This window comes from Halichoerus grypus, chromosome 14, assembly GCF_964656455.1.
Source record: "Halichoerus grypus chromosome 14, mHalGry1.hap1.1, whole genome shotgun sequence".
Taxonomy (NCBI): domain Eukaryota; kingdom Metazoa; phylum Chordata; class Mammalia; order Carnivora; family Phocidae; genus Halichoerus; species Halichoerus grypus.
In genome coordinates this window covers 59,019,112-59,047,079 of record NC_135725.1, presented here as the reverse complement: position 1 = coordinate 59,047,079, position 27,968 = coordinate 59,019,112, and the positions used below count along the sequence as shown (strand labels likewise).

Below are 27,968 nucleotides of genomic sequence, written 5' to 3'. Positions count from 1 at the left end.
ACTGGGCACCACAGAATGAACACATGCTCCAAGACAGGGAGGGCAAGGCAATGGAGGGCATGGGTCAAGACAGAAGAGGTTGACAGGGAAAAGGGGAAAAGGAAAGGAGAAGTGAGATCAGTTTTGGACCCTATGAATTTGAGAAGATAGCAGAAGAACAATGAAAACTGGCCATGCCGCCGCTGTGTGCCAGGCTCTGTGCCAGGTGCTAGGAATACAGTAGCCCGTGGCACAGACACGGGAGCTTGCAGACGTGTGCGACCAGAGCTCAGGAGAACGGCATGGACCAGGTAAGTCACTACCCTTCTACAACCTCTTAAAGGGCCCAATCACTCTCAGGATAAAGTTCAAACTTCTAGGTCCTTCATGATCTGGCCTCTGCTCACCCGCGCAGCTCCCTTACCCAGTCCAACAAGCACTCCACACTGAACCGCTTCAGTTCTCCCCTCTGCGCCTTAGCCCATGCTACTCCCACCACCTGGAATGGCTTCCCTTGCTTTTTCAACATCAGGCCTCCCTTCCTGTTTCCTAAAACCACCTCTACCATATTACCAAACTGAGTTAGCCATCTCTCCTTTGTCCTCTTAAAACATCTCCTGTATCTCACTAATATACATCTTATTTATCTGTGTCCCTCACACCCAAGGTCTGGGACAAAGCAGGTGCCCAAGGACTAAGGTCTAAAGGGAGGTCCAACCTCATCCCCAAAGCTGAGGAGGGCCGTAGAAACAGTGCTGCCTTCTTATGGTTGGGACTCTTCAGTCCCCACCTGAGGCCAAGCCTCACAGGAAGTCAGGACAACAGTATGGGGAGAAAGTAAGTCAAGAAGATGGAGCCCTGGAGGAATGCTCTGGACAATTAATTCACAGGCTGGAGTCTAGGGAATTAACCAGAGAACAAGAATCCTTAGAGGCCCATATAAGATTCCAAAAGATAATCAAATTCTTAGAGAAACCACAAGGATGATTTCTTGCCCGTCCCTCACCCCCAAGCCTCTAGAAGACGCCTTCACTAAAGATCTACATCTCTCATGGTATTCAGGTCTGCTGTCATTCATGGGCAAGGTGTAACAGTGTCCCCTTGTCTCTGATATCGCCATACCTCAGGAGTTCTGCCAGCTAGCCCTCCAGCTTGCAGTTCCGAGTCCCCAGACTCCACTTGCTATATCTAGATGCAAATGGCTACGTCAAGGCTAGTTCTGACCTCTCCTAACCAGGCCCCCAGTTCCTCCTACTCATCCAGAAAGGTTTCTGGATAACTAGAGCAGGGCTTCAGAAAGATTTTCCCTGTCAGTTCTCACAAAGAGAATCAAGGATCAAAGTTACAATCAGGAATGTGCTCTTTGGGATTTGGCCAAAGACCTAAGGCATTCCTTGGAATAGAATAACCCCTAGTTCTGATGAGAGTCAAGATCTACCTAGAACCCAGAGCCATTTCCAGGTGAGTTCCCAACATGCTGTCATCCACAGGGCTCCCAGGCCTTGACAGGAAATTCTCTGGTACAACCCTCTCAGGAAAGAGAGGCCTATCACTGAGGCCTCAAGTTGCTTTCTCAGCCATAGTTCCCATCGCTGACAACAGCAGACCAGTGCACCTGTCCCTGTACAATTCTCAACTCATTCAAAAGCATCATAACACCTTCTCTGAGCACTGCGCTACAGCAGGAGGAGGAGAGGTGAGTCTGGCGTGGACAAAGAGCCACTGCCCTCAAGGAACTCAGCCTGGAGAGAGAGAGCTGAGTCAAATCTTCCCAACTGGAAATTTCTCAATGGCCAAGTCCCACTAGCTTTCGTGTTCTTGAGCATCCTGTTCTTTAAAGCCTTGCTCTGCTTATGCTCAGTCCTTCACCCTTACCACTGGCCCCACACATGTGGCCATCCCACTCTGCCAAGGGCCAGCTTATCATACCCTCCCTTCCTGCCAATGGACAAGAGTAAGAAACCTATAGATCCTCTCACTACAAGGAGGCTATCTGGCCTGTACCTGGGAGGGGCAGGAAAACTTTGTGGCATTTCTTTCCCCTCCAAATCAGAATGGAGAAGCATACTGACCTTTGAACCTACACTTCAGACTTTAAAAACCTCTGTTCTATGAAATCAGAGCTGACATTTGGAGAAAAGGAAGCAACAGTTGGGATGGACACCAGCTGCCCAAGGCCTCCTTTTAACAGGAAAGGGCTTCCCTGCCCCCAAGTGTTCTCCTATGGTCTTCCAGAGGGTGTAGGGAGCTGAAACTATGATAGAAGAGGAATGTTTTCTCCCAGATGGACCAACAACTGGGCTGGAGCCTATGAGAGTCTGCAGGGCTATCACCAATCAAGATGTAGAACAAGATCAGTCTTGGGTTTGTGCAGCAGCATATGACCAGTCCCTGGCTGGCTTCTGATCACCTTGAATAACCCTCACACCTTCTAACAGGGACACTACTCCACAGTGCCAGGGCCTCTGACCGATTCCAGACTCTGCACTTTCCCTTCAGCTACCTGCACCCACTATGTCCTCCTAAGGCTCCCAAATTGCCTCCTAGAGATCATGACCTCTGGCCCACCAGGTGAACTGCCGGCCTCTAGCTACACCCCACCCTAGCCACCCTTATGCTGTTGCCCACCCTGGAACAAGGCTGGTATGCCAGGTAGCCTGAGGGGGATTCTGCAGGCATGGAGAAGCAGCTTTGGCCCCTCCTACCCTGGGCAGCATCAACCCACCTTGACAGAGATGTGGCCATGGGCCTGGGGAAGGTGGGCAGCCAAGAACCAGTCCCCAGGTAAGGGGCTGCTGACGTTAAAGATGCCTGAGGTGCGGTTGGGCAGTGTCCAGCTGAGGGTCAGTGAGAAAACCCCAGGCACAGCCGTGTCCCCTGGGAAGTGTGTGTGCAGGGGATTGATGACAGGGGGTGCCCCGGACCGGAAATACCTGGGGGACCAGAATGAGGAGAGGAAGACAACAGGCAATGGGGTGGGAGATGGGAAATGGGGAAAAGAAAGAACTGTCACTCATCACCAATAACACAAGTGAATTCCCTATACTGATACATACAGCAAAGTGGTTCCAGGTCAGGAGTCAGGGCATAAAGAGTAAGTCAGCTCAGGCTCTCACACAGTCAAACAGTAGTCAGGAGCCAGAGGTCCCTCACTTAGTCATACTTCAATCTGGACATAGGTGAGGGGTTGGGTCAGTTTAGATACTCATACAGTCACACTTTAGTTTGGAAAGTGCTCTGGAGTTGGAGGTGGGGGTCAGGATGTTAACTCGGACACTCACACAGTCACACTTTGGTCTGGGCAGTGGTCCCCAAAGGTTCCCCCCTGCTCCTTGAAGATGATGAGGTTCCAAACAGCCAGGAATGTGTCCTCGGGAACATGGAAGTGGAAGAGCTCGGTGCTGGCAAAGGAGCGGAAGGGACTCAGCTTGCGGGGTGAGCAGGTGGAGTAGTCAGTCAGGAAGAGGCCTCCTGGGGAGCAGGCAAGAGAGAAAGGAGCAGGGTAGGACACAGGGCACTTTCGTTAAGCAACAGGAATAGCACCAACTCAACAAATATTCTCCTCTGAGCCAGGAGCTGGGGCTCATGCTGCCCTAGCCATCTGCTTTACTCCTTATAATGACCTTGGGAAAAATGACTTGTTTTTACAGATAAGGAAACTGAGGCTCAAACCTAGACCAACTGAGGATTCAAACTTAGATCTATCTACATCCCAAACCAGGACCCTTTATATGCCCCCACAGCTGTCCCTCACTGAGGAATCATTGTTCTCTTCTTAGCAAGCTTAACAAAACAGAGGTGTGAATGGCGTGTGCTGGGGTGGGGGGTGGGGGACATGGGCTCTTTGGCCACTGAGCAGGCTAGAACTCCACCTGTGGAGCTTGGGAGTCAGCACTGAATGTGTAACTTCCTTGTTTATTTTCTTCCCCTTTCTGTTCGCCTGTGGTTCCAGGAGCAGTGAAAACCCTCAGAAGCTTCACAAAAGCTGTCTGTATACTGGCTCAGGGCAGGAGGGGGAAGGGGAAAGTGTGGTGAGGATGCAAGGGGCCTGCTTGGGTGGCAGAGGCAAGAACAGGAGCTGGTAGGCCACCATGAGAACTCCCAGGAGAGGAGGGGAGTCATCAGGCCCTGTAGGATTCAGAATGAGCAATCAGAGGGCGTTTCCCCAGAGGGAGGCCCGGTGAGGCAATCAGCTGGCGACTCAGGAGAATCTCAAACCACTTGGAAATATTCACACTTGGGGTTGGGGGCACTGGTTATCTCTAACTGAAGCGCCAAGATACAAGTACCTGATCATGGTTGTTCAGAGCAGAGCCAAGGTGAACAAAAAAGTCTGGTGTCAGCAGCTCTCCAGGCAAATGCATGGGCACTAGGACTGCCGTGACAGTGAAAATAACCCAGTAGCTCAGCTGCATAGAAGAATGTCCCCGATGGCAGGCAAAGTTCTGGAGAATCTGACTGCTCTGGAGACCTAAGATCAGCCCTAGAGAAGCACAGAAGGATGCCCCCAGGACAGATGAGAAGGCTGGGAACTCCAGCAGCTTCAGGACAGAGCAGGGGGTAGAGGGAAGACCGTGGAGGGGAGCTTTCAGCCAAACAGGAAATACACACAGGGCTTACCTAGTCTGACAATCTCCCTTCCAGAAATGGGAGCTATAACTCAAGATGAGGTATTTGAAATAAGAGAGAAAGAGGCATCTGGGAAAGGGAGCCTGCTGAAGGAGGGAACACAGGTAAGGAAGGCACCACTGAACTTCAAGGTCACCCTGCAGGGAGCTGCCCTAAGTATGTAGAGGCCACGGGCCCTAGACTGGCCTATGCTCATCTTCAAAGCCATGGCTAGACCCAAGGACTAGTCAGTCCAGTTCAGACCACATGATGGGCCTCAACGGTCAGCAAGGAAAACCTGCCACCTTTGCGAGCTGAGCACTGATAATGGAGGCAGAAAGCCAAGAGCTGAATAGCCTGGCTGCTATTGTTTACAAGAAAGTGGAGCTCTGGAGCACCCTCTACTGGGGTTAGGGGAGAGCTTCTCCTCCCCAAAGCTGGTACCAGGTCATCGGATGGGCCACTGCTATTGTGAGGAAGAAATGTTGGCCAGTCCCCCAGTGCAGACCCGCCGAGAATTGGTGGTGAAAAGCAGCTAATGACTTTTGGAAAAAAAGGGATAAGTACAAAGTACAAAAGTACAAGTACAAAAAACCCTTGTGATTCAAAGGAACATGGCATGGCCTGGAGAACTGGGAAACTGGTTAAGCCACCCAAAAAATGGCCAGGGGCTACAGAGGTCACAGAATGGGCTGGTGGGAAAGGGAGTGAGCAGCAACTGACATGGTGGGAGGAGCCGAGAAGTTCTAAGGGCAGATGCTTGAGAAAGTGTCTACAGCCCCATTCACTCCAAGCTTTGGTTTGGCATTTCACAACAGCCTACAGAGCTGTGTCCCAGAGGAAGCATGAGTAAAGCCCTAGTCAAGCCAAGAGGAACCCGTCCTGGATGCTCCATACTTCCACATGAAGCTAGGGTGATTCTCCACCACCGTCTGAAACACACACGCACACGCACACACGCAAATACACATACAGGCAGAGGCTGGCCCTGCTAGTGATAGCACTAGGTGGAACAAAAGGCGACTTCCTGGGATGGCAAGGCACCCCTGGGCTATGCAACTATAGTCAGCTGAGCCCAAGGAAAAGACCCAAGGATTGGGGTAGACCAGGAGACCCAGGAGGTACCTTCCATTCCTGAAATGAGACTAAAGCCAACAATAAGCATTCGTTAAGACTACGCTATGCGCTCTGATATGCTCTGATGGTCCTGTGACACTGCCAGCCTCTCCTCAGGTGAAACCTGTCACCACCACCAGGTCACAGAGCACCCCTGCGGGCCAGGCCACAGCCACCAAGGCAGGGATTATTAACAACACTAAGGGCAGCCCTTAGTAGAGCCTATTCAGAGCTCTTTTCCAACTTCATTACAATTCTCCCCAAAGCACCTGAACCTGCTTCTGGACAATCATCTTTTAATCCACATCTTTCAGCTTCCTACAGTTCCATGGCTGTCAGCCACCCTCCGCCCCTAGCCAGCCCAGGCTTGCTCAGTGGGCTCGTGAACAAAGAAGCCATGGTGGCAGGGATGGATGCTACGAATTGGGCTCAACAGTAGATTCTCCTTCACCTAAACTGAAAAACTGGCCTGGCTATTACCTCTACTGAGTGCCTAATTTGCCAGCGGCAGTCATCAACACTGAGCCCCTCTATAGCTCCTTCCTTCAAAGAGTCAGGCTAGGGGCACATGGATTATCCTATATGTTGTGGGAGGCAGCAAACACTGCCTCCAACTAAGAAATCCATTTGGAAGGTGACACTTCGGTGATCTGTCTATAGGAGGAGCAAGAACTGCTGAAGAGGAACATGTGTGGCCACAACATGTACTCTCCCCTTCACGCAATCACATAGGCGCTCAGAGGACACGCAGGGGCTCCCATGCATGCCACAGAACATACTAACACATAAGCATGTATACGCACTGCACACGACAAGCATTCCCCCAGACCCCTCAGGTACACACACACATAGGTACCCAGATGCCAGTGAACATACATATAGAGCTTGGACACCTCTGCAGCGGCATGACCTTTGGCATGTACCGATCTCCTCAAGTTTATACACTGAACTAGGCCCCCAAAGCTCACTGAAACCCAACTCCCACCCCAGTTGCTCTGTTATTATTGCCAAAGACTCCCTTAGGTATATCTCCATCTTATCTAGAGTGCCAGAGGGGACTGGGGGCTGAGGCTGTGAAGACCACAGTCATCTCCTTAAGATGGGGCCAACTTTATGGCATATCTCCTACAGCCAGGAACCCCGCCTGCTCCCACATTCCACCCATTAAGAAGTTGGACCTCCCCCTCTCCGAATCACTTCCTCCCTGGATGGTGGTCCTAGGCTGACAACTGGCAAATGAGGAAGCCCCACTGTGGGCAGACATGGGAGAGGACAGGTTGTGCTTTGAGTCTTCTCTCAACTGGCTATTTTCCTATTAGGCATATGTTGCAGTGAAAAAAAAAAACAAAACACTAGTATAAAACAGGAATTAGGAAACTTTTTTTAGCCCCAGTACTGCCATTTACAAGCTGTATGACCTTGGGAAAACTGCCCCCCAACCGAGCCTCAGTTTCCCCATCTATAAAATGGCCCTCTATATTTCAAGACTGCTCTAAAAGTGTCAGGAATTATTCCTAAGCAAAACAAACTTATCTGGAACAAGACTCATTACAAGAAGAAAACTAACCCATGTCCAACTGTTTGCTACATTGTTCTCAAAACTGTTTTTCTTAACCCTGTTTTAATGCATGCCCAATATCTCAAAGTTTAGGCTAGAACTTCCCACACTGGACTAGAGGCTCTCTGATACAGGATTATGTCTCCCCCATCAAACTTCCCTTGCAGAAGAAGTTCCAAGTTTCCTTCCTTGGAAAAGCAAGAGTCAAAGCGGGGTCAGGATGGCCACCAGGAAAGAAAACCTTGGAGTCTCTGTCCTGGGGATTATTAGGCACCTGCTGAGCCTCAAGCCCTCGGTTTCCTCTCTTCTGACCCTCCCAATTTCTCTCCCTTGTGTAAGACCTCTCTCCTCCCTATTTCTCCGGACTTCTTCCCCAGTGATCTAGTTGCCCAGGACCCACCTCTCCTGAATCCCTCCAGTCCACCCCTCCCTGCCTCAGTGCTTCCTGCTTCTGCACTCACCAGCCCCCGGGCCAAGGACAGAGAACAGCAACAGCAGCAATAAGGCTGGCGGCAGCTGGAGCCCAGACCTGAGTCGAGGCTGGGAGAGGGGCAGGGTATGAGAGAGGGGGGTGGATAGTGGGAGAGACTTGGGTAAACACAGAGATGAGGGCAAAGGCTGAGATAATGGATTGGGCTGTGCTGGGCACTGGGGCTTGAACAAGGGCAGGGAATGGGATTGAAGCAGGGGATGTAATGGGGACTGGGGCAAGGGCAGGGTTTGGGCACCGGGTTTAAGCAAACACTGGGAATGGGGTTGGGACAGGGTTTCGGCTGGGATTTGTGACAGGAGGTGGAACAAGGGCAGAGGAGGGGTTGGGGGCCAGGACAGGCACAGGGACTGGGACTGGGACTGGAGGGGGGGCCTGGGTTGGGACTCGGATCTGGGCATTCGCTGGGACCCAGGCCGGGGCAGGGGCCGATTTGGGAAGCGGGGCGAGGGCGGGGCTGGGGGCCAAGGGCTGGATGAGGATAGGACGAGGGGCCGGGACCAGGGCTGGGCCATGGCCCGGGGCGGGGGCGGGGCCGGACAGGCCAGCGCGGGGTGCGCTCAGAGCTGACCCACGGCTCCGCTCCCCACCCCCAAGGGGGTGGCTTTCGGTGTCCTCGTGGGCCCCGGGCCGGGGTCAGGCCGGCTAAGGCCGGGCCGGGGACCTGGGTAGGAGTTCAGGCCTGGGCGACTCCGGGCTGCGCTGGACCGGCGATAACCAGGCCCCGCGGCTGCGGCCTCTGTCTGACGTAGTTATGACGCTCCGCCCATCTATCACCTCGATTGGTTCTTGTCAGTAGAGCCCACCCTCTGCCCTATTCTATTGGTCTCCAACTTGATTCTGCGGGCCTCCGAGGACAGACTCCGCCCCAGCCCCAGCTCCTTGATCCCCTGCCTTTCTCACCCCAACCTCGGAGCCCCTATGCCAACCTCAGATGCTCACAGCCCCCACTGATAGAGCCACACACATCTCATAGGAACCCTACAGAGACCCTCACAAACCCAGACACCTACGGACGTCCCCACAGACGTCCGCAGACTACCCGAACACTCTCACAGAGATCCCGCAAAACCCCTTTAAAAGTGAGCCCTCTAGGCTTGTCCCCTCTAGGTCCAATGCAGCCTCATATGGAGACCAGTGCTGTTGCCACGGAGACTCCTGGGCGTCTGGTTGCCCTGGGGACGGATCCCTCCTCTCCCGGCTGGGGTTCCAGAGGTTTCAGTCAAGCTCCTCCCTCATCGGCCGCGGAACCCCTCGTCCCTTCCCCTCCCACCCTCCCCCAGATCTGGCCAGAGTTCCTTTGCGAATTTCTGCAGGTGTCCAACTTCCCTCCCCAAGTGGTAGACTTGAAGGCAAGGCCTCTCATTACATAACAACTGCAAGGCGAGTCTCATCCAAGAGCCTTCCATCCTTCCCTAACATTTCCCCTTCCCAGCTTCAGACGAGATCGTGACCTAAGGACTTGTAATAGCCAAGCCAAAGCCCAGAGGTATGTGGTTTCTCCAAAGGTTCCTCCTCCAAACTCTCATCTCATTTCGCTCCTAACACCTTCTGCCCCTTCCCACCTCAGTCGAAACCCCTCCCATTCTCTACTTTTCATCCTTACACTCCCCCTCCACCACGCTTCTCCGCCCAGTTCCCTCCTTCCCCTTCTTTTTATCCTTCTTCTCCTCCCATCCTTGGTTCTCCACCTTCAAGTATCTTTTTCCTCTTGCTGAATGTCTGGTCAGATTCCTATCATCCTACCTCTCTCCCTACTTCTTGTCCCAAACTTCCCCTTTGGAAAGACTCTAATGAATGTTAAGTGATGTGTTTAGCATCTCTGGAGCATGGGAAGAAAGTAGGGAACACAGAAGGCTAAAGCTGGAATCCTTAGGCAGTGTTGCAAATAATGACAAGCCTTGAATGTCAGGGCCAAGAAATTTAGACTTAATCCTTAGGCTGACACAATTGAGTGTTTTTAAGCAAAGGAATGCCATTGTTAGGTTTACATTTTTAAAGAAAGATCTCCATTGGGTCATTAAGGAGGACTGACTTCTTTTGGACATCCTTCCAAGACAAATTTGTCACACCCCACTCCACAGCATCCTAAGCTTACCCCAGCACGCCACCAACTCATCTGTATTGTCATTTTGGTTAGCCTGGTCTCCTTCCCAGATTCTTTCAACTGAGTCCAATGCTTAGCACAGTGCCTGGGCAAAAGTGTAAGATTGGGTTGTTTATAAAAGTATAAGTTACATAAATCAATGAAAGAATGGCTGAATGGATTAATATGCTGGAGGAGGCAGAGGGGTGAAGTTACTACATAATCCAGGTAGAAAATGATGAGAACTTAAACAAAATTAGAGAGAAAAGAAAGAAGAGAATGGATTTCGGGATTATTTAGAAGATAGGAAATATAGTCCTTGGTGCCTATTTGAAGATGAGGTTTGAGGGGAAAGGGTAAGACCAAAATAATTCCCAGAGTTCAGCTTTCATGCCCTGGGGGACATCCATTTAGCAATGTCCAGCAAGCAGTTGGGTACGAGTGTTAAACACAGGGATTTAAAGAGGTCTGAACTGGAAATATGGATTTAGGAATCATCCGCATACCAGCTGGAAGTAACTGAAGCCTTGAACATGAGTGACATCATCAAGGGAGGGTGTATGTGGTCCCTAGACAAAACCAGACTGTAGTCAGGGCCCTGCCTAATGCATCATGGCATTGTCCTGCACTCTTAGGAGCAAACCCCCACTTTGGCTTGGTATCCCAGTCTCTAGAACTCCACTGCCTGACCTCCATGGTCCTAAGGCCCAGGACCCTGCTCTTGGACTAGTCAAGTTGCTATGTTCAGGCTCCCTCCTGGGTCACGGTCCTCTGCTACCATCTACTGATGGGATTCTGACTGCTTCAGCCTTTCTGTCTTTAAGTTCCAGCTCCCTCACAATCTGTAGCCACATGTCACATGGGGTCTAGGCACACAGGTGAACCTCCTGGCACCATACCCTGACCCAAAGTTCATTTTGCTTCCTCCTTTTATCTCAGGTGCACTGAAAACCTTACCCTAATTCCATAACCCCCAGTGAACTCTGACTTGCAGACCCTCCAGTCCCAACCTTATGAAGACTGTACCCTCTTCTACCACTAGATGGAAGCAGACAAGGTCACAGAAGCGCCTCATACCACCATGGAAACAGAGAAGCACCCCTCTTCAAAGGACCCCTCCGCCGAGGACTCACAGGAGCCCCCTATCCCTGAAACGGGCTTTGAGCCTTCCATCTCTAAGACCCCTTTAGAGCCCCTTACCTCTGAAACCCTTTTGGAGCCTTCCATCTCTGAGACTCCCTTAGAGCCCCACACCTCTGAATCTCATCTAGTTCCATCCACTTCCCAGGCCCCTTTAGAGAACCATGGCTCTGAAACCTCTTTGAAACCTTCCATCTCTGAGACCCCTTTAGAGGCCCACACCTCTGAATCTCATCTAGTTCCATCCACTTCCCAGGCCCCTTTAGAGAACCATGCCTCCGAAACCTCTTTGGAACCTTCCATCTCTGAGACCCCTTTAGAGGCCCACACCTCTGAATCTCATCTGGTTCCATCCACTTCCCAGGCCCCTTTAGAGACCCACACCTCTAAAACCCCTTTGGAACCTTCCATCTCTGAGACCCCTTTAGAGGCCCACACCTCTGAATCTCATCTGGTTCCATCCACTTCCCAGGCCCCTTTAGAGACCCACACCTCTAAAATCCCTTTGGAACCTTCCATCTCTGAGACCCCTTTAGAGGCCCACACCTCTGAATCTCATCTGGTTCCATCCACTTCCCTGGCTCCTTTAGAGACCTACACCTCTGAATCCCTTTTGGAGCCCTCCATCTCTGAGATACCTGTAGGATACTCTGAGATCCCTTTAGAAATCCTTATCCCTGAGACCCTGTTGGAAACTCACATCTTTAAGGTCCCAGAGAAACACCTTTCTTCTCCTACCTCATCACAAGACTATGTCCCTGTATCTTCCCCTGATACTCTGAAGGAAGACCTCTCTAAGTATTCTCCCAGTGAGGTCTCATGGTCAAGGAGGTCCATCCAGATCTCTGAGTCTGAGATCCTTCAAAAGCACTCCCTTTCAAGCCCTTCAGCCCCGATCCACCTGGACACATCTGCAAAGGAAAAGGAAGAGGAAGGAGAAGACAAAGAGCAGGTGGACGCCACGGACAGCACCGCAGCCACGGCGCAGCCTGGACAACAGCTGGGCAAGACGAAGGAGAAAGGAGTTAGCCGTAATTGTGCCTGCACTTTTCCCCGTTCCCATCACTGTCTTACACCTGCCCCGGGAGGAGGGGATTGGGTTACTCTTTAACCTGGCCCCTTCTCTTAGTTTTAGGGCCTCCTCACTTCCCCTTGGTTACTCAGCTTTTCCCTTCCCAGATTACACAGTCCACCCAGTGGTCCCTGCCAAGCGAGCAGAGCTGGTGGAAGTGGCTAAGGCAATGCCCAGAGAGAAGTTTGGTGCTCAGGTGAATTATCTTTTCCAATGGGAGAAGAATGCAGCCCTAAGTACCATCCAGACAGGTGAGCCCAGAAAGCCCTTCAGAAGCCTGTGACAGGCCGGTGGCCATCCTCCAATCTGACTGGATCGGGGATCCTGACCTGATCAATGGATCACTGCCCCTTGTGGAAATGGCAATGCTAACTGCCTGTAATCTAGGAGGGAAGAAGCCAGGTGGGCCAAAGTGGACAGCATGAGTACAGAAAAAAGTGGGGATATTCATATAAAGCCCAGGTAGGGACAGGCAGCTAAACTAAAGTTGTTAAAAGGAAGAAAAAAAAGAAGGGTCATAGGCCAGCCCCACATCTAGGGCTCTGAGAGCCTGCACCAAACCGACCTTAAGGCAGAGATGGCCCAGGACCCTAGACAGTCCAGGAGACCTGTGGCTCTGACATGGCAAAAGGCCTTGGTCCCCTTGGTGGAACTCCACTAAAAGGCTGTCACCCCGCATGCCAGACCATTATCACGTGGGTACCCAAAAGCTATGAGTCTCTTCGCCAAAGAGAAGCGTCGTATCTTCAAGCCCTACTGATTCCAAGTCTCAGCCCAGAATTAGTACTCTTGCCAGCCCCATTAGTGGCACGCTATGCTTATCTGGGCCTGCATATAAAAGGTGTGCAGATGTACTATGTAAACCCGTGCCGTCCGGTGCGAGCATGTGTACCTGTGTTGCTGAACTTCATGTCTATAGCAAATACCTTCAGAAAGCAACCCTGACCTGCTCTGCAGATTCTGGGGGCTTCTAAACTGAATTCAGTAGACATCAGTGCATTTACTTTTGTCTTTTATACTTCCTTTTCCCCTTATGATAGGAAGAGAGTTATGTTGAAACTAGATGATATAAAGATATAAGACATATATCTTTATATCTTTAAGATATAAAGACAACCAGGCAATCCTATGTCCTCCCTTCTCCATGCAATTTACTTTCCTCATTCTCATGCTGGGACCCTTCCCCTCCACCCCTGGCCAAGAAAGTCATAATGATCTCATTTGTTTCTCAGTCTCAATTCAGGCATTTAAATGACTTTGTTTGCTTATTTTAACATCTTCTGTCACTCTTATTCTTCCTGCAAATACAGGGTCATTCAGTCCCTGATCTCCTTCTCAGAACCTCCTGCCTGCTCCCCACTCTTCAAGGCTGCTATACTTCTTCACATGGAACTTCTTCATTTTCCTGTTTAAACGGGCAGTTTATGTAGTAATTTAAGTGTCATTCAATCCTGAAAAAGGTATTTAGGGTTCCCTCCTAATATTGGGGATCTTGAGTCCCTAGAGAATCAGAATGTGTGCTGTGTAGAGAAGGATCAAGTGTAAGCTTTTCTTTTACTTATTCAGCATTTACTGAGCACCAACTGTGTGCCAGTCAGTGAGCCAGATGCGGAGGCAGTGGCTGGTGGGATGTCAAAAACAAAATCTCTCAAGTAATTTGTACTCTAATGAGAGACACCAGTAAGTAAAAGGATAATTATAATTCATTCTAATTGCTATGATTGAGGTCAGCCCACAGTGCCACACGAGCAGAAAAAAAGGGCACCCAGTCTTGGGGGCTCAGGGAATAAGCCTTGGAAGGGATGACTTCTCAGCTGAAATCTATAAGATGAGTAAAAAGAGGGGCACCTGGGTGGCTCAGTCAGCTAAGTGTCTGCCTTCAGCTCAGGTCATGATCCCAGGGTCCTGGGATCGAGCCCCAAATCGGGCTCCCTGCTCTGCAGGGAGTCTGCCTCTCCCTCTACCCCTCCCCCCCCCCACTTGTTCTCTCTCTCTCTCAATAAATAAACAAAATCTTAAAAAAAAAAAAATAAAAAGAGGTGGCCAGGTAAAAAGTGGGATATATCCAGGTGAGATCTGACAGGGCAAGGCACCAGTAGGAAAGTGCAAGAAATGTTGGACAAGGCTCAGCTCTGGAAGGGCAGAACTGTACAGGCATTTCTGTGCAAAGCTCAAGAGTTGGGATTATATCTAAGGGTAGCTGAGAGTCACTAAAAGATTTTAAGTGGGACAATAACATGAACAAATTTGTGTTTTTGAAAGACTGCTCTGGCAGTATTGTAGACTGGAGAAAGATAAGACTGGACATAGGAAGACTACATTGGTCACTGGTAATAATAATCCAGGTAAGAAGTAGATGGGTAGAGGTGGAGAGAAATAGAACGTTCAAGAAATGTTAAGAAGGTAAAACTGACTTTTGGATCTTTGGATGTATGGGATAAGAGAGAAGGACATGCCTGGAATGACCTCTAGGTTTTTGGCTTAGAGACTGATTTGATGATGATACCATTAATGAATGCCTAAAACAGAGTAGATTCATGATAAGTATGTGTTGGATGAACAGAGGACAAAGGATGAGGGCCAGGTTTGAAAGGAATAATTGGCTGTACCACATTAGACGTGCTGGTGGAACACGCTGGTGAAAGAGTCTGGAGACAGCTGGCTATATATATGGGTCTGAAGCTCAGGAGAGAGGTCTGGACTGGAGACATCCTTCATGTAAAGACAACTGTATGTTGTATGGAGATGTTCTAAGCAAAAATAGATGTTATCATGCAAATGTGATTATATGACCATGGAATCGACTGTGTTGTACCCTGTCTGGTATTTTCAGAGTAAGCATCTGTGCTGTAGACACCTTTGCCACAAATAGGGTGCCACAAAATTAATTAACCATAAGGCAATTTGCCATAAAATATTTTTTAAAAGATTTTAAAAAAAGATAAACTAGTTGATAGTTTGGTTTGACAGTTTGTTGGTTTCATCAACTGGTTGACAGTTTGGTTTCATTTCTCTGTTGACACTAGTACTCCCATTTTTATATTACATAGATCTTAGCCTTCATAATTGTCTACACAGTGACACAGAGTTTTGAACCCACACAACTTCCCATACAACTTGGAATGTCTATCGATGGACATGTGACAATGTGCCAAGAAAAAACAGCAGTGTAGAAAGCTTTCACAACACAATACAAAGTTCAGTTACAAATATGTATCCTAGTATTTGGAAACTGATACCTCTCTTAATGAAGGAAGAAATTTTAGCAAAAAAAGAAAAAGTGTGATGCCAAACAAGGAGATGAATCAACAAGCAAAACAAAACAAAAAACAAAAACGTATAATACTATGAATGAAAAACTTTGAAGACAAGTGCTTAGGTACAATCCACAAAATAAAATCAGTTATTTGTATAGTATTGCCATGAATCTATTCTATACATTTTAAATTCAAATATACTGCATTTTGCAATAAAGCCATTTTTAATTTTGATATTCATTTTCCATTTTTCATTATGTCCTTTTTAATGAATGCCCTTTTATTTTTCATAATTTTTTCTTTTGTGGCAAAATTGCCTATGGCCAATTAATCATGCAGTGAAAACGTTTGCAGTGAAAATGCTTGAGGCAAAGATTCTTAAGGCGAAACTACGTAGAATCACCTTATACAGGGTCAAAATGGCATCCCAGATAATGTCTCCTCACCCTGCCGGTCCTAAGAGTATTTGGAATCAGAGCAGAGAGAAGAGGGTCCCACTCTGGACTACATGGCCTGATGTCAGTTGTCCCACTTTAAGACCACTGACACCTATAATGGAATCTGAGGTATAGTTGCTAGTCTGTTTAAACTCTAGTCTTCATCTGAGAGCTGGACACTGACTCCCATATCAGTGCTTGGACTTGACTCTCCCAGGCCCTCAGGCAGGACCTTGATCTATGGGCACTGACCCTCGTTCACCTCCACACCTCATCTTCTCAGCCTGTCCTGCTGCTCTGGACAGAGCTCAGAATTCCTCTAGTGGAATTCTGGCCCCCACTCACCTCCATTGTGACTCTGCCTGTACTCCGCCCCTTTGACCAAGACTCGCTGGTGTGATGGGGCAGTCGCACTATAGGCTGTCAGTATCAGGACAGAAGTAGCAAAGCCAAAAGCCACATCTGGACAGGCTTTAGACCCTGAAAGACCATGGGTGAGGCAAGAAAACCTAGACTGACAATTAGGCACAAAATTGTGAATTGTGGCCCTGGCCAGAGTCAAAGACCAGAGGACACTAACTTCAGGGCTATGCCTAGAATACTGGGTCTGTCTTCCCTCCTGAAGGAACTTGCTCCTTCATTTCGTCAGTCGAGGAGTCTGTGCTCTCTGGGCACCTATTTTGGCCAGGCCCTAAGCTAGGACTAGAGATATAGGCGAAAAGACAGACCCTTCCTTGGAGGAACTTACAGTTTAAGAGGAATACAAGTGGAAAGTCCATTCTCATGTATAGTACTGTGATAGGAGTAGCACAAGGAGTCAAAAAAAGAGAAGAGGCCCCTAAACAGACAGAGGAAGTCAGGGACAACTTTTTGGTGGAGGTAACACTTCACTGTAGCCTTTAAATGGGAATGGGTCCTACGGCCGAAGGTCCCACTCCATGAGGACTCATCTAGGATTCTTGCCTAGAAGTTGGAGTACTCTCAGGTCTCCTGAAGGGTGAGAAAATCTGAGTGGGATGTGCTCTCTGGTTCTCCTCCCACATTTACATGGCTCCACCCTTGCCTTTTAGTAAGGCTGACCATGAAGCCAGTTTCAGATCCCACGGCTGAAACCAGGCTCTCAAGGTTTGTGGCGTTTTGCTGGTGCCTGCTCTCAGGGATACTTCTTAGCCTCACAAGCTTCGATTTCTTGACCTTCACCACTCATGACTTCCGGCCTACCTCTTTCTCCTGATTCTTAGAGAACCACAGGCAGCCCTTCTCAAATTCATAGATAGCATTCATTCAGTAACACCAGGAACAAAGAAAGGAAATATGAAGGTGCGAACCTTGAAAAATGAGGAAAAGCCCTCCTCCTGGTCCCAGAGCTGCCCAACCTCCTCCTCCTCTGCCTCTGGTCCTGTCAACAACCATGCTTCTTAGGTGCCAGTCCTCACCATCTCTTCTACCCCTGGCCAATCATCTTCCCTTCCCTCACCTTAGACACTTCAAGGAAACAAAACAAAGTTGGTTTCTAATGTGGGAAGGGGAGGAGATGGGAATCTTCACAGTCACAGAGAACTTGGCGAGATTCGTGTTTATCTTCAAACAAAATTTCATTTATAATCTTGAAGACTGTCCTCAGTCATTTCTGACAGGCTAACAGAGATGGAGTGGATCCTGGGGTGGAAAAGGAACTGAAACACTTGTGGAACCCTGAGAAAACCTGGCGAGAAAATGTCTAAAGGGGTGGGGATGAGAACTCATGGGTGGAGGTGAATACACCTAGGGGGAGAGGTGAGAATGCCTTGGGTAGGAGGTGTAGGCTATTTTTCCTTCTCACTTTTCCTTGTTAATCCCTCCACACTCAGGTCTCTACATTGGCTGGCGCTGCCCCCATTACCTATGGGACTGTTTCCGGATTGGAGATGAGTCCAAATGCTTTTGTGGACACTTGTTGAAAGAGCACCAGATCATCTCAGGTAGGGAGAACTGACCAGCCCCTGCCAGCGGGGAGGGATAACTGTACTCTGGCCATATGAGAGAAAGTGTGCGTGATGGTACGAGGGAGGGGGTTGGCACGGGAAGGCCAGGCCCTATTAGGTGCCATTCTAATCCTCCATCTTTCCCCATTACCACAGACATATCTGTGCCCTGCAATGTGGGCCAGTGTCGCTGCCTCACGTTCTGCTTTATCCCATCACGCCCAGAGGAGGTGGGTGAGTTCTGGCTCAAAAGACGAGCTACCTTTGACCCCAAGGCCTGGAGGGCCCAATGTCGCTGCAAACACAGCCATGAAGACCATGCAGCTACTGGGTCCCATCCCTGCAGGGTGAAAGGTAATTTCTAGGGTGAGGGGAGTACAGGGGTGGGCATGGGTAGGATGCAAATAGTTTGGGGATAAGGATAGGGGAACTGGTAGAAGAAACTCGAGTTGGGGCGCCTGGGTGGCTCAGTCGTTAAGCGTCTGCCTTCGGCTCAGGTCATGATCCTGGGGTCCTGGGATCGAGCCCCGCATCGGGCTCCCTGCTCCGCAGGAAGCCTGCTTCTCCCTCTCCCACTCCCCCTGCTTGTGTTCCCTCTCTCGCTGTGTCTCTGTCAAATAAATAAAAAATCTTTAAAAAAAAAAAAAAAAAGAAGAAACTCGGGTTTGTGGTTGGTACGGAAGAGATGAGAATACAGTCAGCCCATGAGGAAGCCCCAATTCCCTATACTTGTCTTGGCTTCCTCCTCGCCCTAGGCTGTTGCTGCAACTGCTTTGAGTCTAATTTCCTCTGTGCGGCCTGTGACCGGCGCTGGGAGGAACACGAGACTTTCTTTGAGACTGAGGAGACCCGGCGACGAGGAGGGAGGCCTCATGGTGAGGGGGCAACCTAGAACGGGGGGGTCATAGTCAGAAGGCTGGGCAGGAAGGTGCTCCCACCCTCAACCATCCCATCCAGGACTATCTCACCCTCTCACCTGCTGCACCCCATACTTGCCCTGGTTTCCACCCCCAGGAGCAGACTATGTGCCTTTTGCAGAGATGCCTACCCTCCGAGAAGCCATTGTCAGCAACTCTGACTCTGCGGCTCTACAGGAGCAGGGGCCCTCTGGCCGTCCTGGCTCCCACCCCAGACCCCCTGGGCCTCCTGGCCCACACAGCCTCTGGCCTGACCCTGTGTCTGACCCCCATACCTGACCCTTTCACCTCTGCTTTTCCCTCCTCCAGGGACAGACAGTGTCAACACCTGGCGCAGGCCTCTTTGAACCTGGCTCAAATCAGCAATAAAAAGGAAGCCTCTGGAATCTGGCCTGGTTCTGTATGGGGCAGATAGATCCCAGCCCAGGGATAGACACCCTAGGACCTTAGAGTTGGCACCTAATGGGGCCAAGAGAGAGCACCACACAGGAGACAGGCTGGATCAAGCCACCTGCCTCCACCAAACCCACATTCAAGATGCTAGCTCTGGCATCAGAAGGACAGAGTGGCTTCAAGCAAGCCAAGGAGGGAGGGGGTTTCCAGAAGGATAGAGTGAACACTAATGTTAGATGCAGGTGGGGATGCCAGTAATAAAGACTGGAAAATGTCCATTGGATTTTATAATTAGGTCTTTGGGTACTTCAGATAATGTGGTTTCAGTGGTGCAGTGGAGGCAGAAACCAAACAGCGGTAAGTTTGAAAGAGTTTGTTTAGGAAGCTTGGATGAAAAGAGCAGGAGAGAAGTCAGACAATATCCAGAGGGAGATGTGGAGTCAAGGAAGCATTTTTTAGGGGGGGAAAAAAGGGGAGGAACCAGTAGAGAAAAAGATCTTGAAGGATGCAGAAGAGAGAGAGATGCCTGGTGAGACATCCCAGAGATGGAGGGAAGGAATGAGATCAGGGCAGAGGTGAAGGGATTTGCTCTGGACAGGAGAAGTACCACCCCCTAAGACCAAGAGGAAGGGAGAAAGAAAATGATGGGCCTTCACGGAGCTGCAGGAAGCAGGATCTTGTGGAAGCTCCCCTGTGAAATAGGAGACAAGGTCAGTTGCTGGTTGTGAAGGAAAGGGGTAAGAGTGGGGAGTAGGAGACAGGAAGAGAGAGGAGAAGGTTTGGGAAGGCTAATGTGGGGAATCACAGAAAAACCTAATCAGTGGGTAGTTGAGGATTCGGGTACAGCCGGAAGCAGGTACCTAAAGAGGAAAAGAAACACAATAGTTAGATTGATGGTTGATGATGGGAGGGTGTCAGGGAGGATGATCAGGAAAAGAAAGCAAAAAGAAGCCTTGAGAATGTGGAGAGAGTTGACCATACAAACGGAAAGAAAGTAAAGCCAGGAAGCAACTGACAAATTGAAAAAAAAGAACAAAGGAACAGAAGTCTCTAATGAGGTCCAGTAGCCAATGTAGCGGTGGGGATCAGTACTGGAGACAGTGGTCAGAGCCTCCAGAGAGCTGCAGCTCAGAGAGCAGCTGCCAGGTATCACAAAGGCTTGGAGTAAAGAACTGTGGGCGAGCAGCCAAAATCAGTGACTGTGGCCAAAATCAGTGAATCATAGTTATTTTTATGAGGAGTAGGAGATTCTGGCACTAATGGGCTCTGTGATCCTAGGCAAGTCACTCTCTGGGCCTCAGTTTCTGGGTCTGTAAAAGAATAATCTCTGTGCTACCTGCTCTCCCTGAGAACCCAAAGAAATAACCAGTTTCAAAGTGCCTTGTCGTCGTCTACCGTGCCTGGCCGGTTTCCTTCCCCTTCCTAGATGCCAGCTCCTCTTATCTCTTGCGCTTCTCCAGAGCAGCTCCATGTGGTCTCAGAGGCACCACAGAGAACTGCATGTAGCCTCTGGGGCACAGAAAAGGCCAGTCTACATTTCCCCACATTTGGGGAAGCTGTCTATACTTCCAAAGGAAGGGATGCAATCTGGACTGCTAGAACTCCTAGGGGGAAATCACAGGGTCAAATGTCTGCCCTTTGGAGGGAAAAAGGACTTTCTAACAATAATATGGCTATAGCAAAGATTGTTACTATCCCTGGAAGTAAAGAGTTGTTCTTGACGGGTGATATGCAATTAGCGCCATAATGACCATTCATTAAAACTAATTCAATAGTCAACAATAAAGGAATGGTTACTGTGATAAACTCATTCAAATAAATAATATGCAGAGGGTGCCTGGGTGGCTTAGTCAGTTGGGCATCTACCTTGGGCTCAGGTTGTGACCTCCAGGTCTTGGGATGGCATCAGGGCTTTCTGCTCAGTGGGGAGTCGGCTTCTCTCTCTCTCCCTCTGCCCCATCCCACCGCTCATTCTCTCTCTCTCAAATAAATAAAATCTTAAAAATAAATAAGTAAATAAATAAAACGCAGACATTACAAATATATTTACATAGACTATGTAATAATGTGGAAAATTGATTGTAAGGGGCAGAATAAGAATATATATGCAATACATATGTATTACATATTATGAAAGCAAATGAAACACCAAATGTTATTCATTCCACAATCATTGAGCACCTATCTATGTCAAGGACCTGTGCTAAAACAAAAACAAAAACAAAAAAACCAAAAAACCCTAAAGATACAGTGGTGGCTTCTGTCCTAAGTGTTAAATGTCGTACTAAAACTTACCTGTGTGAGAATATTAGCATTTTGTGACCCCCGTTCCTCTGTAAAAAATATACATTCCAGCAAAACGAAATATACTTCTGACCTAGCCATGATGCATTTCCCTGGTCCTTCAAACCTACCTAAAAATGCCAGGCGCAAGACTAACTGCATCACACACCATTTCTGATAAGGAAAGAACACTGGATACCTATTACTTTGCTTATTAGTCATGTGGCAAAGACAGGACACTCCCGCCGCACCCCCGTTTAAAAAGAAAGGGGAAAAAAGGGAAAAAATGCCCTGAAAACAAACTGCAGAATCCTCAATCTTGGAGTATGTACACAAGAACATAAACTAAGGAGGAACTGCCCTTAGATGAGTAAGTTAAAAATCTCTGAAATGCTCAAGAGGCTGAAATGCCCTTGTAGGGAAGAAGTTGGGTATCTGTCCCACCAGTTAAAGAAAGGACCCCGTCCCAGTTCACCTTCAGCCCACCCGCCTGGCGCCCCCGCCCGGCCCCCCTCTGTGGCCTTGGCCTCCCCGGGGTGCGGCGCTTCCCGGAGCCAGCCAGCGCCGCGCGCCCTCAGAACCCGCCCTCCCCCCGGCCAATGCCGGGAGACGGTCTACGACCTTCGGGGCTCGGTGCCACACCAGTGTGGTGCGGCGGAGCCAACTGGAGGAAAATCCCACCTCTGGGTCTCTTAATCCTTCCAATGGAGTGAGACACTCTCTTGGCGAAACTACCTAGGGGGCCCAATGGCGAAGGAACCGTCACTCTGACCAGAAGTCTAAGCCAATGGAGTGGAACGCTCGCCCTCCAGCTGGCAGAAGAAGCCAATGGGCTGAAAAGAGTCCACCTCCACGGTGGCGGCGGAGCCAGAGCAGTGAACGGCGCCACCCTCCGGGCTAAAGGGCAGCAAGCGGGGGCCCAGGAGCGCGACCAATGGGATGGTATGGCTCGCTCGCGGCCGCCGGCGGAGCCAATGGCTGCCGCTCGCCGGCTCCGTGGCAGCCCCACCTCGGCCTGGCGGCGGGACCGGCGTACTGGCCCGGGGAGAGGTTCGGCGGCTGAGGGGCAAGATGGCGGCAGCCCCGGTGCTGGCTGCCGGGCTGCGCGTGGCGCGCAGGGCGGTGGCGGTGGCGGGGCCGCGGGGGGCACAGGTGAGAAGCGGCCGTAGGCGCGTGGAGGGCGTCCCGCGGGCTCGGCCGCCCTTCCGGGCCGGGAGATCGGCGTTCCTCCCCCAGGCGCGCGCGGCCCTGCGGCCTCGCGGGGACGGAGCCCGAACGCCGGGCAGGGAACGCCGCCCCTCCCGAGCTGTGCGGTGAGATCGGGCTGGTGGGCGGCGGCAGCCTCTCGGCGATGGCCGACCCCGTGCACCGCCCCGGGCGCCAAGGTCGCCGCAGGGTCAGTGCATTGGCTGCTGCCTTCTAAGCCTACCTGAAGCCCAGCTGACCGAACGCCTGCTCCGGGCAGCCTCCTCAGCGCCCCCTGCAGGAAGTGAGGTTTGTCTTCTCGGAGCCCGTCTCCAGCCTTTGTCAGGCCCCTGGCCTTCTGAGCACAAGTGTTAACCTCTCATCTTCCCCACTTGTCAGAGGGGTCAGGTTCATCCCAGCTCTTTCTCCCACAATGTGACAGCACTGACTTCAGCCTTCTCTGAGCCCCTGGGAAACTGGGGCTTCCCTACCCACAATCCCCTGGGGCTGGGGGTGCTGAGTTCACTTAATTCTTCCCTTCACTGATTTAAGGGACTGGAGGTAAAATTCACAGTAAGAGGTCGGATGTGACACCTAGACGTGCTGTGTCAAACCTGAATAAAACGGGTAACATAGCTTAAAGACCAGGCAACAAGTAGTGGAAATTAGTGGAAACTTAGTAACAAGCTATGAGTAAATGGGAAGAGCTCCAGTCTTCTCAAAGGTGATACAGACCACTCCCTTTATTTTATATTTGAAGCCAAGAGGAGGGATTTATCTAAGGTAATTCAGTGGTAAAAGGAGAACTGGGACCTAAGTTTCCAGTTCTCATCCTGTGTCCTTTCCTCTGAACAGCAACTAAATTTACTAGACACATTAGGAACAGGAATCATTTGCACTGCTGAGTCCTGCATTGTAATACAGCCTTTATCTAACCAAGCTCAGCACTATCTGACCCTACTCTCTGCTACTGATGCTCTGAAATTGAGGAACTTTTCTTTTGGATGAGAACCACAAATAGGTTCTTAGAAGGATGAAGTTAATGACTAACAGAACCCAGCCTCTGCCAGCCCCGACTCACTATATGGGAGAGGTAGTGTCAGCGCCCTCCCTTGGGTATGTCTGACCCACCTTCAGGTCCGAGGAGCTGCAGGTGTGACTGACGGAAATGAAGTGGCCAATGCCCAGCAGACAGCTCCTAGGGGAGCAGCCCCAACTATCTTCTCCCGGATCCTGGATCGAAGTCTCCCAGCTGACATTCTATATGAGGACCAGCAGGTAGGGTGCCCTTAGGACTCATCCCCTTAGGAACTGCTGAGATACCATCAGCCTGTTGAAGTAACATGGTGGCCTCTGGCCTGTCACTACTCCCAGTGTCTCGTATTCCGTGATGTGGCCCCTCAAGCTCCTGTGCATTTCCTGGTCATTCCTAAGAAGCCCATTCCTCGGATTAGCCAGGCTGAAGAAGAGGACCAGCAGGTGGGAAGACCAGGGCCAAGGTTTGGCTTCGGGGGGTGGAGCTAGAGGTTTTGCTCCCTGTGAATGAAGCCACCTGTCTCCAACCCCTTTCCCTGTAGCTTCTAGGACACCTTCTCCTTGTGGCCAAGAAGACAGCAAAGGCTGAGGGCCTGGGAGATGGATACCGACTTGGTGAGTGACTTTTGGACCTTGAGCCCCTCACGTATAAATTCTCAAAACTACCCCTCAATATGATCTTTAATCTTTGACCTTTTCCATGATCCTGACCTCCTAACCCCAAGTTCTGTTTCAGTGATCAATGATGGGAAGCTGGGCGCACAGTCTGTGTATCATCTGCACATTCATGTACTTGGGGGCCGACAGCTCCAGTGGCCTCCAGGTTGAACCTACCAACTGACCAAGAACCTCAGACCTGGATGCTTGGAGGGTGGGGGGAAAGGGACCCTATGATGCTAATAAACTTACTCACCCTCGATTTTGGATCACTGTCTTAAATACATAAAGATACCACAAATAGGAAAGAAAACTGATTAAAGATAATCATCTCTCTTGAGTATGGTCAGTGAGAGACATTAAGGTGGCCCATCCTGCAGTTAAAGAAGCATTTGCCTATAGATCTGTGAGTCCTCATGACTAATGGTTCACCTGGATCAAGCTTCTAGAAAAGTAGCAGTAGGAATAAGCTTGTGTGAGTAGGAAGAGACTGAAACCCAGGAGTGAGGCTTGCTCAATCCTTGCACTCACTCAGATGCCAAGCCAAGTGCTAAGGGAGTCTGAGAGGAGGATGGTCAATGTGAGGGCCTTTTACTGAAGGAGAAGTAATCACACCAAAAAAGGTCTCTACCCTTTGACAGATCCCCATGTCTCACCATTTTGCTTTTGAGTTGTTTGATGTATTTTCAACCTTAAACATTTTAAAAAGACTCCCTCCACTTCTGAGAATGAACTAAGGGGAAGTTACTGTTGCCCCTACACAAGCACACCAGGTATGCTTTACTCTGATACCCCAGCCCTGTGCTTGTCTCCAACACAAAGAACCACCTTAGAAAGCCTCAAAAGAACCATGCTTGGGGCGCCTGGGAGGCTCAGTTGTTAAGCGTCTGCCTTCGGCTCAGGTCATGATCCCAGGGTCCTGGGATCAAGCCCCGCATCAGGCTCCCTGCTCGGCGGGAAGCCTGCTTCTCCCTCTCCCACTCCCCCTGCTTGTGTTCCCTCTCTCGCTGTGTCTCTGTCAAATAAATAAATAAAATCTTGAAAAAAAAAACAAACAAAAAACCATGCTTACGCGTAGAAGGCAGGGCCCTAGGCCAGCGGAACCTTAAAAGCTGGGCTGAGGCGGAACGGAGTCTGAACGGAAAGCAAACTTCCCAGACAGCGGCAGGTCGAAGACTTCCGCCCCGCAGAGAATCTGCCTCCACCCCCACCCAACACTTCCGCCCAACTCTAGTTCTGCGCAGTCTCCTGGAATTATTTGCCGTCTCTATGGCAACCGGTAGCTGGTGCCTGAAGATGGAGACCACCGAGTCTACCAAGGGATCGCGGTCTCGGTGAGAGCGGCAGCTTTGGCTGCAGGTGTAAGCAAGAAGGGTCAGAGGACTTACTGGGCTGCGCTTTTGAGGACTTTGACGCATTCGCTTTCTTTTAGATCTTTGGACATACAGCCTGGTGCTGGAGGGCTCAGGTCCGCTTCAGAACCGTTTCCTTCGGATGGTCGTCCTGGGTCGGTCTTGGCAGCCGCCATCACTGCAGCTGCAGCCGCCTCCACCGCCAAAACTGATGCGTTATCTACGAAGACCCTAGCGCGCTACTCTGAGCCGAGGGTTCTCCTGGACCGCTCCTCTGACAGTCTTCCTGGGGAGCCCTGCACTGGAGCCAGCTTTACCCACAAGACAGGCCATAGGAGACTTGGCTTTGAGCCTGTCTATGTTTCCCGTTTCACCCAGGATCCCTGTACTACAAATGACCTTAGCTCTAGTCCTGGCCCTGTTCCTGGCTCCGGTTCTGGTCCTGGCCATGGCTCTGGTCCTGGCTGTGACTCTGGTCGAGGCACTGGTCCTGGTTCTGGCCCTGGTCCTGCCACTGACTCTGGGCCTAGTCCAGACGGTGGCCATGACCCTGAGCTCAGCCCCTCCAATCTCCCAAGCTTCAGAAACCTCAGGGCAGAGCTGGTCCCTAATTGTGCCTCCTGGAATCACTACTGCCACTGGGAACCTCGGAAACAACCCTGGAAATTTTTGCAAGTCTCAGAACCTGGTGCCCGAGGGCACTGGAAGACCCCCCAGGTTGAAGGGAACTGTAAGGTTCTCAGTGAAACATTGCCACGGGGCCACTGCCTTCTCTACAACTGGGAGGAGGAGGTATTGTTTTGACCTGCTCCCTTTTCCTGAAGACTGCCCCCAGTTTCTTGGGGGAGGCAGTAGTTTATGATGAGGGTGGGTACCATAAAGGATATCATGGTCACTCAACTTGGGGCCCACAGAGAGCCACCAACCACCTGGATCAAGTTCCAAGTATGCAGGATGGCTCTGAGAGTTTCTTCTTCCGACACGGACACCAGGGACTGCTGACCCTGCAGCCACAGTCACCCACGTCCTTCAGCACCACCCAGAAAGACTCATACCAGCCCCCACAAAACTACTATCAGCCAATTCGAGGTGGGAAGCATGAGAGAACGGGCCAGCATGAGCCCATTAGAGAAAAGAGAGAGGAAGGAATTTCTAGTAGGACTATGGATTGTCCAATGGGTATAAGGGTAAAACCCCATGATTTTTCTTCCTTTTCTCACATTTGTTTCTTCTGGGCCTGCTTCTTAACCAGACTCCCCCATTCTGTCCCCTCCCTGCCCTCCCACAGGAAAGCGTGAAGCCATGATGGAGATGCTCCTGCACCATCAGATCTGGTGAGAGGCTGGGGGAAGGGTAAAGGGGAGGGGGAAGACAAAGCTGGGAAGAATGGCTCTGATGCCCCCGAGAACTGTATAGTAAAGAGGTGCAGGCAGAGCAGGAACCCACAAGGAAGCACTTTGAGGTCGAGTCTGTGACACACCGTGACTACCGAAAGGAGCTGGTACATGCCGGGCCTCCTGCCCCAACCAAGGTGAGAGCTTATCCCATCCCACTTGTACAGCTGGGCTCTAATGGGCTGTGGGAAAGTAGCAGAGGTTAAGAGAGGGAGATTCAAACCAAGCGCTTTTCAGGTTTTCTCCCTTACAGCCTCACGACTACCGTCAGGAGCAGCCTGAAACCTTCTGGATGCAGAGGGCCCCACAGCTACCGGTGTGTGAGGGTGTTGGGAGTGCGGGAGAAGAAGGAGGGGAAGGGGCTCTTCTGTTCCACCTTGGCGCAGAGCAGGATCTGTCCTCCTTCTGGCCCTCCTCCAGGGTGTCAGTAACATCAAGACACTGGACACGCCATTCCGGAAGAACTGCAGTTTCTCAACACCAGTGCCTTTGTCTCTGGGGCAGCCTTTGCCCTATGAACCTGAGAATTATTCCCACCAACTGGGAGAAATATCTTCCCTTGCCTGTCAGGGAGAACAGGGTGGTGAAATGCGTAGAACCACTATCTAAGGGTTGAGGAGGGAAGAGGGATGTGGAATATGGAATCTATTTCCGTCTGTACTGGAGAGGTGGGAAGGAAGTACATTCTGTCTGTACTTGGTAAAGGGGCTTTCCATAAAGGGTTCTCTCTTGTCCTGAGATTGCGATTTCAGTTATTCTAGGCATTACCATGTTCACACCCCATCACCTTTCCTTGGACTTGCCCCTAACCCAGACTCTTGACACCATGAAATTTTTTGTTGTTTTATATTTGGCCAAAATATTCTGGTTTAGATACAGATATTTACATAAGGTAAGGAAGAAGGGGACCAGGCCAGAGCGAAGCAGGTATATGTACAAGGCTGAGCTGCAAAGAGCAACAATTTCCATATAAGGTCGGGTTTTTGTGCACGTTGGTTTCCATCTTACACGACAATGTCCATTTCTGGTGTGTGGAGAGATGGTG

The 27,968-nt window shown here is 50.4% G+C and overlaps 4 protein-coding genes across 11 annotated transcripts in view; 3 read left to right on the top strand and 1 right to left on the bottom strand.

Annotated features, from left to right (window-relative positions):
- Positions 1-22,929, bottom strand: part of TMEM8B (transmembrane protein 8B) — a 41,152-nt gene extending 18,223 nt beyond the window's left edge. Inside the window, exons 1-3 of one of the 6 annotated variants that reach the window (XM_036081236.2) lie at positions 22,730-22,849; positions 3,261-3,450; positions 2,705-2,912 (exon numbers count right to left, since the gene is read on the bottom strand). Coding sequence is in view for 2 of the 6 variants with exons in the window: in XM_036081231.2 (XP_035937124.2) it covers positions 2,705-2,912; positions 3,261-3,450; positions 7,723-8,266 (942 nt within the window). In the remaining 4 variants the exon portion in view is untranslated. Of the gene's footprint in view, positions 1-2,704; positions 2,913-3,260; positions 3,451-7,722; positions 8,522-21,981; positions 22,006-22,729 lie in introns of those variants that run through there. The other 5 variants (XM_036081234.2, XM_036081231.2, XM_036081232.2 and 2 more) reach the window with 5 other exon arrangements.
- Positions 10,880-18,971, top strand: FAM221B (family with sequence similarity 221 member B). The gene is made up of 8 exons (XM_078062207.1): positions 10,880-10,971; positions 11,134-11,341; positions 11,687-11,984; positions 12,160-12,300; positions 17,594-17,704; positions 17,864-18,061; positions 18,463-18,582; positions 18,934-18,971. The coding sequence occupies exons 1-8, from the start codon at positions 10,880-10,882 to the stop codon at positions 18,969-18,971; spliced, it is 1,206 nt and encodes a 401-aa protein (XP_077918333.1).
- Positions 22,159-24,439, top strand: HINT2 (histidine triad nucleotide binding protein 2). Of its 2 annotated transcripts, none has more exons than XM_078061448.1 (5): positions 22,159-22,242; positions 23,623-23,763; positions 23,860-23,964; positions 24,063-24,135; positions 24,257-24,439. In XM_078061448.1, exons 1-5 carry the CDS (start codon positions 22,240-22,242, stop codon positions 24,346-24,348), a joined length of 414 nt encoding a protein of 137 aa, XP_077917574.1. In that variant the 5' UTR covers positions 22,159-22,239; the 3' UTR covers positions 24,349-24,439. The 2 variants fall into 2 exon arrangements, with proteins under 2 accessions (XP_077917574.1, XP_035937186.1); XM_036081293.2 differs by lacking the exon at positions 22,159-22,242 and adding an exon at positions 22,286-22,452.
- Positions 24,440-25,363: 924 nt separating this feature from the next.
- SPAG8 (sperm associated antigen 8) lies at positions 25,364-27,770 on the top strand. Of its 2 annotated transcripts, none has more exons than XM_036081254.2 (7): positions 25,364-25,511; positions 25,610-26,321; positions 26,444-26,618; positions 26,818-26,863; positions 26,946-27,060; positions 27,177-27,239; positions 27,344-27,770. In XM_036081254.2, the coding sequence occupies exons 1-7, from the start codon at positions 25,447-25,449 to the stop codon at positions 27,530-27,532; spliced, it is 1,365 nt and encodes a 454-aa protein (XP_035937147.1). In that variant the 5' UTR covers positions 25,364-25,446; the 3' UTR covers positions 27,533-27,770. The 2 variants fall into 2 exon arrangements, with proteins under 2 accessions (XP_035937147.1, XP_035937148.1); XM_036081255.2 differs by having other exon boundaries at positions 27,161-27,239; positions 27,344-27,482.
- Positions 27,771-27,968: the final 198 nt, after the last annotated feature.

Coding starts and splice junctions, on each gene's coding strand:
- FAM221B (XM_078062207.1), top strand. CDS start 10,880: ATGGAAGCAGACAAGGTCACAGAAGCGCCTCATACCACCATGGAAACA. Junction 12,301..17,593: donor CCTAAGTACCATCCAGACAG/GTGAGCCCAGAA, acceptor CTCCACACTCAG/GTCTCTACATTGGCTGGCGC. Junction 18,583..18,933: donor ACGAGGAGGGAGGCCTCATG/GTGAGGGGGCAA, acceptor TCCCTCCTCCAG/GGACAGACAGTGTCAACACC.
- HINT2 (XM_036081293.2), top strand. CDS start 22,372: ATGGCGGCAGCCCCGGTGCTGGCTGCCGGGCTGCGCGTGGCGCGCAGG. Junction 23,764..23,859: donor TTCTATATGAGGACCAGCAG/GTAGGGTGCCCT, acceptor CACTACTCCCAG/TGTCTCGTATTCCGTGATGT. Junction 24,136..24,256: donor GGGAGATGGATACCGACTTG/GTGAGTGACTTT, acceptor GTTCTGTTTCAG/TGATCAATGATGGGAAGCTG.
- SPAG8 (XM_036081254.2), top strand. CDS start 25,447: ATGGCAACCGGTAGCTGGTGCCTGAAGATGGAGACCACCGAGTCTACC. Junction 26,864..26,945: donor CTCCTGCACCATCAGATCTG/GTGAGAGGCTGG, acceptor AGAACTGTATAG/TAAAGAGGTGCAGGCAGAGC. Junction 27,240..27,343: donor AGAGGGCCCCACAGCTACCG/GTGTGTGAGGGT, acceptor GCCCTCCTCCAG/GGTGTCAGTAACATCAAGAC.